Source organism: Papaver somniferum, chromosome 3, assembly GCF_003573695.1.
Source record: "Papaver somniferum cultivar HN1 chromosome 3, ASM357369v1, whole genome shotgun sequence".
NCBI classification, from domain to species: Eukaryota; Viridiplantae; Streptophyta; class Magnoliopsida; order Ranunculales; family Papaveraceae; genus Papaver; species Papaver somniferum.
In genome coordinates, this window is record NC_039360.1 from 134788923 (window position 1) to 134807442 (window position 18520).

The window sequence follows — 18520 nt, forward strand, 5'->3', positions numbered from 1 at the left end:
AATCACTGCGCATCATGGAAACTATGCCAAAACCAAAGCCGCATAATCGCTGCGCATCATGACAACTATGCCAAAACCAAACCGCACAATCGCTGCGCATCATGGCAACTACGCCAAAATCAAAGCCGCACAATCGCTGCGCATCATGGAAACTATGCCAAAACCAAAGCCGCACAATCATTACGCTTCACGTCAACCGTGCCAAATTCGAGCTGCACAATCATTGCGCTTCACGACAACCGTTCCAAATTCGAGCTGCACAATCATTGCGCCACACGCGCCATTGGCACATGCCAAGCGACGCTTGCGACCTAGCATGCCAAGCCGTGCAAACCTAGGGCCAAGCCGCCACACGCGCCATTGGCACATGCCAAGCGACGCTTGCGACCTAGCATGCCAAGCCGTGCAAACCTAGGGCCAAGCCGCCACACGCGCCATTGGCACATGCCAAGCGACGCTTGCGACCTAGCATGCCAATCCGTGCAAACCTAGGGCCAAGCCGCCACACGCGCCATTGGCACATGCCAAGCGACGATGGCAACCTAGCATGCCAAGTCGTACAAACCTAGGGCCAAGCCGCCACACGCGCCATTGGCACATGCCAAGCGACGCTTGCGACCTAGCATGCCAAGTCGTGCAAAACTTTTACGAGTTCGTCAGAAATATCATCCAAAAAACCCAAGAAATCTGCAAAAATAAAGAATCCTAATTTGTTTGAGGACATTGAATATAAACCTAAACCATCTAACGGGGATCCATAAGTTTTGTGATAAAGAACATGGGCAAGTATATATACTTTCGTATATTTGTTCTTCATCACAAAACCAAGAACACAGCAGCAGAAGCTTAAAAATCAATCAACATAAAAAATAAAGATAATTTCATACATGTATCAAAAGCTTTATGAGTAGAAGAAAGGAAGATCAGTGAGAAGATGCTGAACAGCGACAACAGCCAACCTATGAAGATCCTAAGAAATTATATCCTAAGTAACACTAGCAGAAGTTTAGAGCAAGAAAACAAGAATGGAGATTTTTCGGACTGACAAGAGAATGAAGAGGGAATGAAATTTATTTCAATAACCTCATCTCTCTTATTTATAACCCAAATGATATAACTGCCCCGTGTTTCAAGGAGGAGTTAATACTGAGAATGAGAATCGTGCCCTAAAGATAAGAAGGATTTAATGAAGAGAGTGGGGTTGACTGTGAAGACAGTTTTCCCCAAACTTTGACCATTAATTCAAACCTTGGAGAAAAGGGGAAAATTGTATACACATAATTCATCACTCGCCACGTGTCCGGGGAATTACACGTGGAGAGCACACATCTTGGAACATCAAGACACGATGCCACGTATCAACACCCAAGTAGCATCTGTCGTCAACATATGTTCATCATCGAGCTGATCCGATGGCTAGGAATCATGGAGCACTGGAAGCACGAGCCACCGCGAAGCACTGAAGAACACCCAAGTACTCACTTTATTCCATCTTAAGAAGGATCTATGATCAACAGCGAGGGATAGTCTAACTGACACAGATGTGATGGGAGCCAGATCATGTGCTGAAGCTCAAAAATGCATTATATGGATTCAAGCTAGCACCAAGATCCTGGTTTGAGAAACTTACTACCTCTCTTATTAGAAAAGGATTTTCAAGAAGAGGAGATGATAAAACATTGTTTACCAAAAGGAGTGGGAAAGATGTTGTAATTGCTCAAATCTATGTAGATAATATCATCTATGGATCAACTTCTGAGAAATTCGCAAAAGATTTTCAAGTATCTCTTGCTAAAGAATTTGAAATGAGCAATGTTGGTGAATTAAGATACTTCTTAGGATTACAGATTCAACAACATAAGGAGGGCATTTACTTATCCCAAGAGAAGTACGCACGAAATATTGTGTCATGATTCGGTGTGGATAAGTCGTCTCCTAAGCTGACTCCCATGCCTACTACTGGTAAATTACACAGGGATGAGAAAGGAGCAAAAGTAGATCAAAAACTATATCGATCCATTATAGGTAGCCTTTTGTATCTTACAACTACTAGACCTGATATTTCCTTCAGTGTTGGTTGTTGTGCCAGGTTTCAGGCGGATCCAAAAGAATCTCATCTTGCAGCTGCAAAAAGAATCATACGATATGTAAATCACATTGTTGGGTATGGTCTCTCGTACACTTTTGATACTACAACTGACATTTTTGCTTATTCTGATGTTGATTGGGCAGGATGTGTAGAAGACATAAAAAGTACATCATGGGGCTTCTATTATGTGGGTCTCAATCTTGTAGCGTGGCATAGCAAGAAGCAAAACTCTCAATCCCTGTCTACATGTGAAGCAGAATACACTGTTGCCGGATCATGTTGTACTCAACTCCTATGGATGAAACTAATGCTTGCTGATTATGGAGTTGATACTGGAATAATGAAGATCTTTTGTGATAACTCCAGTGCGATTCGAATTACTGAGAATCCTGTTGAGCACTCAAGAACAAAACACATTGACATAAGGTACCATTTTATTCGTGATCATAATGAAAATGGTATCATTGGTATGGAATTTGTGGCTTCCGAACAAAAATTGGCTGATATTCTCACCAAACCCTTAGACACTGCAACTTTTCAACACTTGCGGCAGTCTATTGGTGTTGTTTTGGTTCATTAAATGTTTTCGATGACTCTTTCCCCTATGCTTATCCTTATCTTCTGGGCAATTGAGTCTGAAAACTCCAGTAGGTACTTTCCATATTCAGTTTCCGTAGGATTGTTGTCATTTTTTTTAGTATCTCTTTTGTGCTTCAAAATCCTTCTTTTCTGTCAAAATTAAGGTCGCTCTTGTTGTTCTTTCGGGAATGACATCAAATGGGGGAGAGTTCTTTTGAACTTGTGCTTAATGGTAATATCTTGCGTGGTGTGCGACTGTGGAATTTTATAGGGGTTATCTTGTATCTCAAAACTCCTTGATGAATGCATTTAGCTTCGGCTTTATGATTACATCTAAATGAAGTTGGTATGTATTTTTTTCATTTAGTCTATGAAACGTCTCTTCTCGGAAATTTCATTAGGATCCCGTTCTTGTACCTTTGCCAATTTTATTGACAAAAGGGGGAGCATTAATGTGTAGTTCTACTACATATACATATGGTTTTCAGATCATTGTGTAAGGGGGGGGGGGGGCGGGTTTCCATATGAGATAGAGTATTGACTAAGGGGGAGTGATACATATCATCGTAGTATTATTGTTAAATTCGTGATGCAATTGGACTTTGATGTTACATAATAATACTATGTCACTGTATAATGATGATCGAGAATCTCGATTTCTCTCATTGTTATAGCTACATATCTTCAACAACGGTGATGCTAAACTTACAACCTTTGGGATCATTGGAGTACATGGAAGGACGAAGATTTCAGGGAACGTTGAAGATTAGACTATGGAATAGGAGACACTAAAGTTCATCTTTTTTGTATTCCATATGTATTAATAGTTTTGTCACTAAAATTGACAAAGGGGGAGATTCTTAGAGCATAGCTCGGTCGACCTCGCATGCGTTGCTATCTCAAGCATGTTTGTCAATATTAGTGATCAAAACTATGAGTCTTGATTTCTAGCCTACATAGCTAAGTCTCGGATTAGGATAGAAAAGTGTAGTTGAGCTCAAGGACTTCATGGCGATTCATCATACAACGACGAAGATATACTCAAGGAACCGTGGAACTTCATCAGCAAAAAGGTATGTGGAGACTCAAATTTATCAATCACTCAAAAGTCTATCTCTTCTATCTCCTACTTCTTATGAGACAAAAGTCGTATGCTATATAGACTGGATCATACACATTGATATTTGGATCCGAGTATATCTCGCCTATCTATATCTCGAAATCATGTGTTGGTAAAGCGTTTCGCTTTGATCAAGTTTATCTTCACCTAGTGATGAAAGTCATGAAAAGTTTCAATTACTTTGAGAATTGCTCTGACGTGAAACGGTCAGTGAATAACAGCTATATAACGTCCTCTGAGAATTTCTCAATGATTGGAATGAGAGTTTAGATTACATAACCATGTATTCCTTAATCCGAAGTTTTCGAACTTTGTTGATTGAGAGAAATCAGAGGAATTGGCTTTGCCAAGTCCGCGAACCCAGTCCGCAAACCCAGTCCGCGAACTCAGCTCGCGAACTGACGGAAGTTCTCTTACCGAGAATTTCTGCTGGGATTTTCCAAAAACTCGTTGCGTGTTAGTCCGCGAACTCAGTCCGCGAACTGGCGAAAGTCTCTTTGCCGAGATTTTCTAATGAGTTTGGAAAACTCTGCCGGTTGTATTAAGTCCGCGAACTTGTTTGTGAGCTTAAGTGGTTATGATCTAAAGATGTGCTCTGAACATGAAACTTAAATTACTAAGGAATGCTTTATGCAAACCGTGGCTATAAAGTTCATGAGCCGATTCATCGAATCGAATCATCTTTGTTTCAATTGTGTCTTGTGTAGTTACATAAGATCTCATAGCAATTGAACAACTCTCTAACTAGTTCATTCGAGTCAATTGAACTAGTTATGGTGAAGAAGAACAAGGTTAATATGAAACGCTCATATGGTTAACCTTTTGGGTTACTATGTTGAACCAACATACACGTACACGTTTGGGCATGGTTTTCGCAAACCCAGTAAACGTCTACCCAAGTGTGTGTGACAAGCTAAGTTTTCGATCTAACGGTTGAGAAATATTAGCTTGAATCTAAATCAGGTTTTCATCCAACGGTGAATATGGATTGCTTTGTAACTAAGGCAAAACCCTGATTTGAAGGCTATATAAAGGACACATATAGCATTTTGCAAAACTAATCCCCACACGTTTGTGTGATACTAGTGCGCTCGCTAGAGTCGATTGTTCTTTAACCTTTGGTTTTCTTCTCTAAAACCAGGTTAACGACTTAAAAACTTCATTGGGATTGTGAAGCCAGACAGATACTACTTTTATCGTAGTTGTGTGATCTGATCTTGCATCTTCTATCGTACGAGTACAATCTATTGATTGGCTTGAGATCGTGAGAGTTTTCCGATAGGAAAGATAAATAAATCACAAACATCTTCGTCTCACTGTTTATGATTCCTCGAAAAACTGCCTATGTAGTCAGGAAGGATTGTAAAGAGGTGATTGATTAATCTAGGTTGTTCTTCGGGAATATAGGACCGGATTATCAATTGGTTCCTGTTCACCTTGATTTTATATCTTAAGACGGAACAAAACCTAGGGTTCTGTGGGAGACAAATTTATCCTTTGATAGACTTTTCTGTGTGAGACATATTTGTTTATTATCAAGTCTGCGATTTTGGGTTGCAGCAACTCTTGGTTGTGGGTGAGATCAGCTAAGGGAATCAAGTGCGCAGTATCCTGCTGGGATCAGAGGCGTAGGAGTACAATTGTACCTTGGAACGGTAAGAGACTGATTGGGGTTCAACTATAGTCCAGTCCGAAGTTAGCTTGGAGTAGGCTAGTGTCTGTAGCGGCTTAATACAGTGTGTATTCAATCTATACTAGGTCCCGGGGTTTTTCTGCATTTGCAGTTTCCTCGTTAACAAAACTTCTGGTATCTGTATTATTTCTTTTCCGCATTATATTTGTTATATAATTGAAATAATACAGGTTGTGCGTTCGTGATCATCAATTAGAAATACAACCTCTGGTTGTTGATTGATATTGATTGATCCTTGAACATTAGTCTTTGGTACCGTCCAAGTATTCCTTGTGTTTGATTAGGACTCGTTGATTTCTATTAGCTTGAGTAATATCAAAAACAAGAGAGAGATATTAACTCCTTGAGATACTTTTATCTAGATTGAATCTGACTGTCTAGTTGATTCTCTAGCAAAGTATTTCGGAGTTAGTACATACAGATTGCTAAGCGAAATATTGGGTGGTGTTGTTAGACCCCCGCTTTTTCAATTATCTCCGCATACTTGTGAAAAACATGGACTTCAACACCTGATTTGGACCATAGAAGTCAGCATACTCCTTAGTTTTATCATGCAATCACTTGAAAAACCGGTTTCCAATGATTCTCTCATGTTGTCCAACACTTTGGGCAGGAATTTTGACACCTTTGTCATAAACTTTCTTGGCCTGCTGCTACATCAAGCTTCAAAGTTCATTCCAGTTGATCTTTCCACACAATACCAACTTCTTCTAATCTCCATACTAGTGAAACACAAACAATTCTTCACTGAATTTGACAAACAAATGACATTAACTTGAGTAAAAGAGAGAAAAATCAGCAACTGTGTCCCCTAACACAGCTCTGATACCTGCTGTCACATGCACATTTAATCGCCTAAAATTTTCATGGGACATGACCGACACTGATTGTGGTTCAGTGAATCAACTTCACCTAAAATCATTCAGCCTTGCATACTTGCACCAAAGTACGCATCTTCCTTCACTCATAAGGCATTGCACAACGAAAGTCTTTTCTTCTCTCTCTAACTATTCATGCCCCCATAAGCATAAGAGGTTCATCGATGCACTTAGACAGTTCTCACACAAAATCAACAACACAATAAACACAAAGTATACTGCAACGAACCCATTTTATTGCACTAAAGGAAGATTACAAAACTCGTCCATCCCATGGACCAAAACAGGTTATTCACCCTCTTGGTGAATGCCTAAAACTCTCTATACATTAGTGGTTCTTCTCTCAAACGAACAACCCTAACATTATTAATCTCTAAGCTATTTATACAAGCTAAAGATCAGGCCAAACTTCTGTGCAACCGCTTGCACAATCCTTGGACATCCAAGTGTCCAAGTAGTTTCCATAACCGCATAAAGTGTGCATAACTAACTAGCCTCTTCTGATTTGTGCCACCTCATGACACCCCTGTCCCAAACGGTTTTGGACACTCTCATATGGTTATAAACTCACTTTATAACCATTCAACTTTGTCTCACACTATTGGCACGCTTGTGAAGCTCGTAACCAACTTATAACCGTCTCTTGAGCTATTTTGCACAACTGTTGCGCTTTACTGAATTCTGCCTCGCTCCAATGCTCAGCCATCTTGGCCCTGCATGCTTATCACTCTAAGCTAATGCACTTGTGATTCAACCATCGAGGCCAACTCCTTAGATCAATCTGGTTATCTGGTGCCATATGATTCACTTAGCCAATCTGCTTGACAATAGTAATGCCACTCTTGCATTACTAGCTTGTTTGCATTGTTCAAGCTTTGGCCAGCCTTGAACTAATGCCATATACCAACTCGTGGCCTATTCTTCACTCTTGCATCATCCTTGAGTTTGGGCCAACTCAATTCCATGGATATGCCTTAATGCCAACATCGCATATTGCATCTGCCACTTTGTCCATATCTTGCATTTCCTTCAATGAAGCCTTGTTGTGTTTGCCAATAAGCTTCATTACTTAGCCAAATGTCTTTACAGTGTAGCGGCACCTTTGCGCTTCACTGGGCCTGCGAGTTTTTGCCATTCCTAGTACTTGAGAGTCTACGCAGTGTCGCGTCATTCTGGCTGCACACTGACTTGGTCTGCAACTCTGTGACGCACAATCATTTTGCTCACTTGCCGAACCGTTCATAGTACACTTGTTGTGAAGGGGAAGACATGTGTCTAGTAACAAAGGACTAGTTCTACATGTGTCCAACACAAAGAAATGTGCCATGCACTTAGCCATAAGGAGTGGTCATCCATACCATGAACCACTCTACTACAACAATTTTTTAATTTTACTCAAATCCTCTAGCAAATCAAAAGATCTATCGCGTGATATCAAAGCATTATTTTTACTTTTTCACTTTCTTAAACCTAAACCTGAGTTTTTTTTTTTTTTTTTTTTTTTTGGAATATCGATGGAAATATGATTGTGATCAGTAGGGATGTCTTTGAAGGAATGAATCATACGATTGGTGTTGTGTATCTTTACTCATTAGATATAAATATATTTCATATTTTAATTTCTAATAAGATCAGTGAACTAATTAATAACATCCATATATTAGTGCATTAGGAGTTAACTCATAATTATTGCATCAAGTTTTATTTGTAGATCGTGTCGAGGAAGAAAATAATTATTTCCGTGGTGGAAACAAAGAAACAAAATTTGACAAGTTCATAGCAAATAGAGAAACACTTGGGTTCTGTATACACATAATTCATCACTCGCCACGTGTCCGGGGAATTACACGTGGAGAGCACACAACTTGGAACATCAAGACACGATGCCACGTATCAACACCCAAGTAGCATCTGTCGTCAGCATATATTCATCATCGAACTGATCCGATGGATAGGAATCATGGAGCACTGAAAGCACGAGCCACCGCGAAGCACTGAAGAACACCCAAGGACTCACTTTATTCCATATCGAGAAGGATCTAAGATCAACGACGAGGGATAGTCTAACTAACACGGATGTGATGGGAGACGCAGACAGCTGTCTGGCGCGTGCAGACAGCCCAACCACCCGCATTAAACACTCTATACATAGGGTACGTGTAAACCAGCCTATGGAGGAGAAAGAGTCGCCTCGTCGTCACCAAGTATAACCGCTTGGGGCATCGGTAGAAGACGAAGACACCAGCGGGATCAGCAGAAAGAAAAAGAAGATAAGGTGACAATCGACTTTAGCAGTGGACCCCACTTGCTATCTCTATAAATACCCCTCTCCACTAAGAGAGAAGGGGTCGAACAGTTTTTAGCAACTAGAGAAGAGAAATAGGAAGAGTAAGTATGAATCATATTTCCCCTTTAAGCATCGTTATTCACCTAAAGTCATTCGACTATCTTTGTAATTCCTCAACACATAGTGAAACACCAACCCCGTGGATGTAAGCCTTAGTGCTGAACCACGTAAATCACTGTCTTATTTACATTTCAGCACTTTACTTTTTGTTATTGTCATTAAGCTTCATGATACAATCATCGTAATTATGCAGAATGGATGAATCAATCCCTCCCGACTAGGAAATGACGAGTCCGAAGACTCTGAGTCGATGAGTCATTGTGTTTTATGTCATTTCACATCAATTTATTTCTTATAACGCTTTAGTTACAAATGCGGATATTGTTTGTAAACATGTGGATGCCATCGTGATTTACGTGTTCACAGGTTCTCTATATATATCGAAGTAAAAAAAACGAGATATCAGAAGATCATTCACAAATCATAATTATCGATCCTTAAAGACACCATATATTCAAAAAATCAATCACAAACCTTTTCTATATTCCAAAAGAAGAAGAGAACTGTATTAAGGTTTAGAAACACTGAAAATACTAAAACATATGGTAATCGTACGAGCTAGAATTCTAAAATTACTAGAGGTATCAGAGGACTAATACATATAAAATATATAGGGACATATAAAAGATAATAAAAACATTAAATATAATACTCAGCTAGTCATCCACGTTTTCCAAAGTTTCATGCGTTGCAGGAGGTTCCAGGTTCGACCCCCCAATGGAATAATATTGCAGGAATTAACATGGAAGGTAGTGTTAGCTTGCCCCCCTTGTGACACAATCTCATCCCCATCCGCTTCGGCTCCCTTAACTAGGTTACCCATGAGGCTCGCTGGTAGGTTAGCACGGCAACCTATTCAATTAATGTAGTAGTATGTCGTTGGAGTTTAGCTTGTTAGGCTTCCAAGGTAGTGTTAGATTGCCCCCCTTGACACAATCTCAGCCCCCATTCGCTTCGGCTCTCTTAGCTAGGTTACCCATGAGGCTCACTGGTAGGTTAGCACGACAACCTGTTCAATTAATGTAGTAGTATGTCGTTGGAGCTTAGCTTGTCAGGCTTCCAAGGTAGTGTTAGCTTGTCCCCCTTGTGACACAATCTCAGCCCCCGTCCGCTTCGGCTCCCTTAGCTAGGTTACCCATGAGGCTCGCTGATAGGTTAGCATGACAACCTGTTCAACTAATGTAGTAGTATGTCGTTGGAGCTTAGCTTGTTAGGCTTCCAACTAGTTAATATAGTATATTTTTAATTATTACTAATAATTTCTTTTTTAATTATTATTACTAATATATTTCTTTTAATTATTATTACTTTCGTTTTAAATATAATATATATATTTTTTATTTATTAATGAAGGCTGTGTATATCCACAAGATAACATCTAAGGGTGGGAAGTCCACCCTTACGATAGCTGTCACGAACATGTGTGTAAACTTACTACAACTAAAAGGTTAGTACGGTAGTTCAGGTTAATTTTGTATAAATGAATAAATAATAAAAACTAAAAAGAACAAAGGTAAACCTAACCTGAACTTCGTCCTCCGCCTTTCTCTTCCTCTTCGTCTCACTTTTTTTTTTCCAAACTATCACTTAAAGAACAGAATCAGATTCGGGAAGAATCAAAACTCAGAAGATGGATTTTATGCAAGGCGGTAAAAAGAAGAAAATGTGTGCAAGAAAATAAGTACTAAGAGAGAGAGAGAGTGGTTAAATTGAAGATAAAGAGTTTCATGAATAGTTGATTCAAGTAAGTTTTGGGTTGTTGATTTTTGGTTTTCTATCTTTTCTTACGTGCTAGTCAGTATAACAGGATCCATTTTTATTTTTGTTTCCTTCTGTCATTTAATTTGAGAATGGGCGGTTTGAATTTATGTGTTGTGTGAGTTTGTTATCCCCACTTAGTCATAACAGCTCGGTGAAACAAATAGAACGAGTTAAGAATTGGTGAGCGACTGCAAGGCTGGGTGGAAGTAACTATCTTATATTGTTTTTTTTTTTTTGTATCTAATATAATCATCTACTTCTCCATTGATTCTTCGTCATTTCGTTTTCTGTAACAGAAATTGAAATTCGTTGATGAAATTTTGTTTGTCAATCTGTTGAATGGTTAATCATATTAATTTTGTGAAATTCCAATTTTCTGTTCACATTTTTTTTTCTGGGTTTTTATATATGTTTGGTCGAACCCCCAGTTATTCGAATAGTTCATCTTCTTTACCCGTTGCTATTGCAGGTGGTTTACAGTCCGAATCATCTGATCCATTTAGTGGATGAAGATGAACTTTGAACTGATAATATGTTTATTTGATTTTAGTTGAAAGAAGTCCGTCAAGAATCTCAAGATGAACCTCAATTTCAGTTTTTTTTTTGTACAAGGAATCCGATGGACAAATGCATTCTATGTCACCATATAGAAGGCCTCCTAAAGTTGGCCAATTGTAAACCACCATTGTCAAAACATTGGAGATAAAATGTTGTTGTTTACATGATGTTTGACAGAATGTTCAAACCAAAAGACAATCTTACACTTAAAAACTTCAGAGTTTATCAAGTCACTCGCTTTGTATTACTGTTAATTAAAATGGGTATATTTAATTTTACCTGAAACCCGTCGTTAGTTAAAGAATACATGCATGCATACTTATTTTGGTAACAACTAGTCTTACAGTGCTATCACTCTATGAGCATCGTTACTTACTTTCAGAAACATGTATTTTAGATGCCTGAGCAATGTGTATCATATTGAATGCAACATGTGCTAGTGATTTTAGTGACCGTGAAAAAATAGATATACTCTGATCATAGATTGACATGACCACCCTTTAGGATAGTATGATAAACCGCTTCTGTGCTTTGGCTGTGGCTGTGGGATCAAATGTTTTTACAAGTCATTTTCACTCATTTTATCCTTCTCGTTCCGTCTCTTTAGTATTGCATCATTATCAATCTTAATTTCGACTTTTCTGTTTTAGGTTCCTACTTGGATCTCTGGTACCACTAACGTTGTACTGCGCAACAAGAGACTGCTTCGGGAAGTATTGCTGCAAGGCCCTAGGGAAAGAGCCGATCTTGATGCATTTGTCATTGAAGTAAGCAAACCATAATCTATGGGTACTTAAATAGTAAGTGAACTTGTAATGCCTCGTACAACCGAGTTACTTTATGTCACAGGATGGGCTCTTGTTTTCTCATGCTAAGCATGGATCAACAAAAATGAATTTCCCAAATGGGCCTTTAGCTGAATCTTTAAAAGTTTTAGGATTTACGCTACACATGTTAAATTCATTTCTTTGCATCATCTAGTCCGATCTGTTCGTACACTTTCCATAACCAATATTGGTACTGTTAGTTCCGGAGCTTGTTGTGGTTACTGGTTGAAGGATGCTGGTGACACAATTCCTTCACAGAATTTTGCACCCTCTGTTGTGTTTTCCCTTTTCTTTGTAAAACATATCATATTCATGGCCATTACCTAGTCATGATGTTTCTGATTGTTGCCGAAATCTTTGTCTTGGCTTCCTGAGTTGTGTGATTCTGTTATTTAGTGCTAACTTTATAGCATCTTTGCAGCCTAGGATGACTAACAGGAGTGCACGCAGTTCTCGTATAGAAGATGACAAATATTACTCATGCAGTTCTCATCAAAAGGAGAGACAGATTCAGCCTTCTCGCCCTGGGAGTCGTTATGCAGTGAGTCCGTTAACCCACCGCTCTGCTCAGGATGTTCCTTCACGTGCTAAGGACATGGCTTGTCGGGAGCATGATCGTTCTAAGCACAAGCGTGCTCCCACTTCTCAAGTTGCGTCGCTGCAGCCTGATGCGGTATCGCTGCTCCCTCCTCCTCGTCTGAATTCAAAAGGAAGGCCCATGAGTGATGCTGACAGCTATCGTACAATGTCAATCGAGCAGATTAAGGAAAAGTATAATCTGCAAAAGTTCGATGTGAGCTTCTATGATGATCATGATGTTCTAACAGAAGCTCTGATCAAGAATTTCAAATACGATTCTCAAAATCTGCTGATCGCAGTTGGTCAGCTGGACGCGGGTCTGGTTCTCCCTCTGTACAACCAAGAGCACCCCTTCTATTATGATATTCTTGCTACACGTCAGAATCCTGGTCGCAAGATGTACACCAGGGGGGTTATGCAGTACAATGGCAACTGGTACCGCATGATGCGAGAGTGTTGGTTTCGCAGTCAAGGTGGCACTACTATTGAGTGTTATAAGCCTGTCTTTGATGCCTCTGTCTATGCTCCTGCAAACTTTAATATCACCTGGGGTGATTCTGTGGCAAAGAGCAATCTCATGCCTTGGAGCGTGGGTCCAAGACGCATGACTCGTGCTGCTGCTCAGGTGGGCGCAGATGAAGTGCGTCTACTCGCCGAGATTGATAAGACCAAGCTCAAATCGATACCTGGTACCTCCCAGTCTATCCGCGGATATCAGAAGCTGCGTCAGGACCATGATGACAAGTGGTACCGTACTCTTCTCTGGGTCAAGGGTCCGTGGGCGTGGGGATGGGTCGGCAACCTTCCTCGTATGACATCTCCAAGCAGGTATCCCAATTATGAACCTTGGGTTTTCAACATCAAAGGCTGTGGCGAGGTGAGCGCTTCTGTTATTCTGGCTGGTATAGTTACATGTTTCTTAAATTCTCGTCCTTACGTCTCTTTTGACTCCCAGGACGCACCTATGCGATCTTCTGGTTTCTCGACTCGTACTGTGGGTGCCTCTCCAGTGAAGAAGAGGCCGCGCAACCCTGTTTCTCTTGAAAAGGTAAAGATTGTCCTTTGCTATATCTGCTTCTTGCTTCCTTGATCTTTGCCTTACAAGTGATATCTTTTCCTCCTCCTAGTCCGAGAAGAAAATAAGGCGCACATGGTGTACAGCCAAGTCTACTAATGTTTCTTCTGTTGAACATGACAATGTTGATGATGCTGTCGATAGTCCTCCCTTGGAGAATTACTTAGAGGTTGCTGAGGAAGATGAAACTATGAGGATTGATGATTATGGCGAGAATGTTGCTGATAATGCCAGTTCTCATGGCGATGCTAGTGCTTCAAAGGATAGGACGTATTCTGACTCTGATGAGATTGTCGATGATTTTGTTGATCCTGGTTCCCTGAAGTTGGTTCCAGCTTCTGATGTCGGCAGTGATTCCGTGGCTCAGGTTATTAAGGTGGATGACATCAGTGAACTATCCTTTGATAAGTTTCTTCCTTCCGTCGAAGAGTCTCAGTTTGCCTTCCCGCAGACTACTTCGGCGGACACATCTACGATGTACTTGTCTCTTTCTCCTCCTCAGTTGCCATCTATTTATTGGGAATCGTGTGAACCAATTAACTCTGCTGGTGCTTCTCCTGAGAATGGTGACCGGGTTATCATGGATGTTAGAGTTACTACTCTGCCATCATCCGGGTTTGCTCAGGAAGTAGTGAATGCCAACGGCATCCATACTATAGGTAGTACGCGTTTACCTGTGACTGGGAACTCTACGACCACCGTACCTGTGTATTCTGAGAGAGTGGCTATCGTGCGGGACGTAGTCAAAGGCCTTGCGTCCTCCCTGGATTTTGATGTTAGTGCGCCCGATGATGAAATTCTGAGGCACGTGCTCGAGCAGTCTCGTCCTTCTTATATTCCTTCTAGAGAGGAATCTCTGATTCGTAAAAGACCTGATACTGCACCTTCTGGGTTGATACCCAGCCTGTGTGAAGAGGCGCAACAATTTGGTCTTATCTCTGCGACAGGAGTGAAAGAGATGGAGGCCTTTATGGACAGTTATTCTCACTTGCTGGGCCAGTTTAACTCGTACACTGTAAGTAAACGAGTCTTTGTGGAAGCTTCATATTAGGTACTTCTGAAGATGGAGGCCTTTATGGACAGTTATTCTCACTTGCTGGGCCAGTTTATTCTTTATGGATGTGCTGGGTGTCCTCTCCGTTAGCTAATTTCTTCCCATATTTTTCAGTTTGCTCGTGGGAAGGACTATTGCTTCCAACTGTACCTGCTTTATAAAGCAAAAACTGCCAAGTTCTCTGCTCTTTTTGAGCAGTCGCAGTCCAACCTTGAACTCGTGAGTGGTCAGCGCGTAGATCTTCAGAAGCAATTGGATGAGGTTCTGCAGAATCAAGGTGGGCACAAAGATCTGGCTAGCCAGATGGGAACTCTTCAGAAAGAGCTTGAGGACAGTAAAAAAGCTGCTGCGGAGGCAGAACTAGCTCGTGTAGCTGCTGTGCAGGCTCGTGATGTGGCTGATAATGCCTTAGCTGCTGCAACTTCTAAGTCCTTGGGTATGAGTTCACTCTTTACTCTCCGTGTTTCTATTTTCTTTTGAGTTCGCGTATTGATTTCATGAGATAGTCCTCCTGGTGGTCAGTTGGATGAGTTGGAGAGGCTACGTGGTCAAAATTTCCGACTCAAAGGTTGTGAGTGGGCTTTGGAAACCGAAGTTAAGAGGTTAAAAATGCAGGTCAGAGATGAAATTATGTACATTGAGAAGTTGGAAAGAATGATCTCCGACTTGCCTGAAGAGTATACCAACTTGGGTACCTCGTTTTGCCATTATTTTTCTCAGTGTTCAACCAAAATTGATTGGAAGCAAACCACAATTGCCAGTTGAACTTAATGGTATCCCAGCTGGAAGAACACATTTCTGATATGGATGCGGTGCGTCCTCCAGCTTCCTCTTATAATGGGCTGCATGCTGACCTAACCCGAGCTAATGATTCTCTAGAGAAAGTAACTGCATATTGTAGCAAGGCTGTTGTATTTTCCTGCAAGCTTAAAACTTCTCTCGAGAATTCTGAGTTTGCTCCGACTGCCTTGCGTGAGAAGCAAGCCAGGCAAAAGGCGCACACAATGAAGTTTGCTAAGCAGATGACTAATTCCCGTTCTGTGTCATAAAAATTTAATGCAAAAGGTAGAACTAGATGGAGATGGGATGAACTATCCCCACTTTGAGAGGACTTCAGTCGCATTGAGCAACCTGCGAACAGGCTGAACAACTTCAGTCATTTAGTCATTTAGTCATGCCGAAGGTAGCTGTAATAGTAGTTTTAAGTGGGATCATGTTTTGGTTTACATTTAGTCTGATTTCTCTCCTTGTTGTTCCTTGCAGATCTCCAAGCAAAGCTCAATACCTTAACTAACAAAGTTGATAACCTAGAGGGTGATCTGTTGAAACAACAGAACTTAACTACTCTTGCTGAGGGTCTTGCGTCTGCCAATGGTGTTCGCGTTAAGCAAGTTGAAGAGGAATTGACAAGGGTTAAGGAGCAAGCCCAGAAGGATGCCGTTGATGCTGCTCGTCATGTTAAAGAAAGAGATGCTTTCTTGAAGGCTTACTATGCTGAGGCTGCCCAGAAGCAGATCAACCATATTCTTGATGCTGCAGGGAAGCACCTTGGTGTCAAGATTCATTGCACCCCCTGATCAAGTTCCTTCTTCTGAGGTGGTTCATATCAGAGTCTTAGTTTTTATCTTTTGTTTACTCTCGGTGTTTATTGTTTACGTATGCAGTTCATCTTGTAATCAATGTGTAGCCTATTTTGGATGAACAATGTTGCTTTATTAAATACTTTCGCGTAGAACTACCTAAAATTGTCTGCCTTGTCCTGCATTTTGGTTGTTATTAATGAAAGAATGAGATGCAGAAGTATGAGATACACTGATTGTTTGAGCCAGGCAGGACTCACTGCCTAAAGTAACATTTTTAGTAGATTTAAGATTTTTTTCCTTTTCTGTTTTAAAAGGAAATGACAAAAGAAACATGGAAGGGACAAAGCCAGGATCCCCGAAGGAAAGGAAAAATAAAAAGGAAAATAAAGCGAATATTTGCTACTAAATTGCAACTGCACGCTAAAATAAAAAATAAAAAAGTATAAACACACGAAATCCGAAATCATGAATATTCCTATCTAAATTGGGGCTTACGGATTTTTCATCCACCCCATAAAAAATGATAAGGGGTGTCTAAGTTTGATGAAACTACCATTTTACCCTCTATCAAATATTAATACTACTAATTTGTCCCCATCAAATCCTAATCATATAATTAAAAACTAAAATCAAAATCATAAGCCTAAAAACATAAAATTTAAAAACTAAAATCAAAATCAAAATCATAAAACTAAAATCCTAAAATTAAAAACTAAAGTCAAAATCAAATTCATTTCCATCTCCACTTCAACTGATTCTTCTTCTTTTCTTCTCAACCCAATCCTATAAATTAGGTTTTAGTAGCATAAAATTGCTCAAAAATTGAAAATTTTGAAATCAAATTTTTCCTGGTTTGTCAGAACCGGTTAACGTTAATGTATATGTGATCCGATTGCAGATAGAAACGGTTTATGTTCATGCCCACAAAGATCGATTCTCCTTGATATGTTTTCTGGTTCGATAAAAATTTGAACCAGAATCGGATTACATCTGCACTTATAAAAACCGATTGTTGATGTATAATGTTAGAATTGGATTTTATATGTGTGTCGAGTAAACCGATTGTTGCTCTCAATTCTTTTGTATCTTTTTTTTGTTAGAATCAGATTACATGAGCATTCTTATAAACCGATTCCTGTTGTGCAATGTCAGGAGTCGGTTTTTACATATGTATCGTGTAAACCGATTCTGGTTAACCCATTTTTTTTCAGTTAATACTCGATCATAAAATGAGTATGAAATCATACTCGATTTTGTTTTGATTACAAATAAAATGAAAATAGTTCTGTACTCGAATTGAAAATGAGTATAACTTTATACTCGAATTGAAAACGAGTACAACTTCTTAAACGATCTGAAATCGAGTATGAAGTCATACTCATTCTTAACTCGGGTATAAAAATGAATTTTAATTTTATTTAATGTTTAACAACACATAAGCTACAAATATTTTATATTTTTTTTAACCCACAATCGGTCTATGTTCATGTCCATATAAACCGGTTCTGGATAATCGGTTGATACCAATGACAACATAAACCGATTCTGAGTTGGTGTTCTTCAAAAAAAAAAAAAATTAAAAATTTTCATACTCAGATGAATCATTAACACAAGTTAATTTCACATCTAACACGAAATTTTATCACTAATCATCCATATTAACACTAATTAATCAGGGATAATTTTGTCATTAAAAAAATAATTGGTTAAGGAGTTTTCCATTTTATTTCAAAATGGCTCTTTTTTGTCACGTAGTGATAGGCCCAAATTAATTCTTATAGGCCCCAATTTAGCCAGGTGAATATTCTCTGGTTAGTAAGGAATGGAGGAAAAAATAAATGAATATTCCCGGATTTGTAAGGAATATGTTGGGGACTTATGAACCACTCATACCAGATAAGTTGAGTCAAGACCTAAAGTAAACAGCGGGGAAGAAGTAGTCGGAGTCAACACCTAAAGTGGACATGATCCGTTGTAGTCGTTGTATCTCGCGGGAAGTAGTCGGAGTCAAGACCTAAAGTAGATATGACCTGCTGTATCCCGCGGGGAAGTAGTTGGAGTTAATCTTCGATCACAATGTTATACACTAACAACAATTTACAACCATAAATGATGAAAAACTGATTGAGAGATAATAGTAACTTCCCAAATCAAAGATTTAGGCCAGAATCCGAGCTGAAATACAGCGCATCCATTAGGGTTCTTTTCATTTATTTTTCATTATCTGAGAAGAGATTTCTCTTACAAATTTATACCAATCATTGAAACCCTAAAGAAGACACAATGGATGACTGACACGTGACTCAAATCGAATGGA

At 39.6% G+C, this 18520-nt stretch overlaps 1 protein-coding gene across 2 annotated transcripts; it reads left to right on the plus strand.

The window, feature by feature from the left end:
- The first annotated feature begins 10290 nt into the window (after positions 1-10290).
- LOC113357443 lies at positions 10291-16432 on the plus strand. Of its 2 annotated transcripts, none has more exons than XM_026600835.1 (7): positions 10291-10510; positions 11736-11885; positions 12334-13368; positions 13447-13539; positions 13619-14581; positions 14735-15056; positions 15884-16432. In XM_026600835.1, the coding sequence occupies exons 3-7, from the start codon at positions 12340-12342 to the stop codon at positions 16195-16197; spliced, it is 2721 nt and encodes a 906-aa protein (XP_026456620.1). In that variant the 5' UTR covers positions 10291-10510; positions 11736-11885; positions 12334-12339; the 3' UTR covers positions 16198-16432. The 2 variants fall into 2 exon arrangements, with proteins under 2 accessions (XP_026456620.1, XP_026456619.1); XM_026600834.1 differs by having other exon boundaries at positions 11736-11852.
- Positions 16433-18520: the final 2088 nt, after the last annotated feature.

Coding starts and splice junctions, on each gene's coding strand:
- LOC113357443 (XM_026600835.1), top strand. CDS start 12,340: ATGACTAACAGGAGTGCACGCAGTTCTCGTATAGAAGATGACAAATAT. Junction 13,540..13,618: donor ACCCTGTTTCTCTTGAAAAG/GTAAAGATTGTC, acceptor TCCTCCTCCTAG/TCCGAGAAGAAAATAAGGCG. Junction 14,582..14,734: donor GCCAGTTTAACTCGTACACT/GTAAGTAAACGA, acceptor CATATTTTTCAG/TTTGCTCGTGGGAAGGACTA.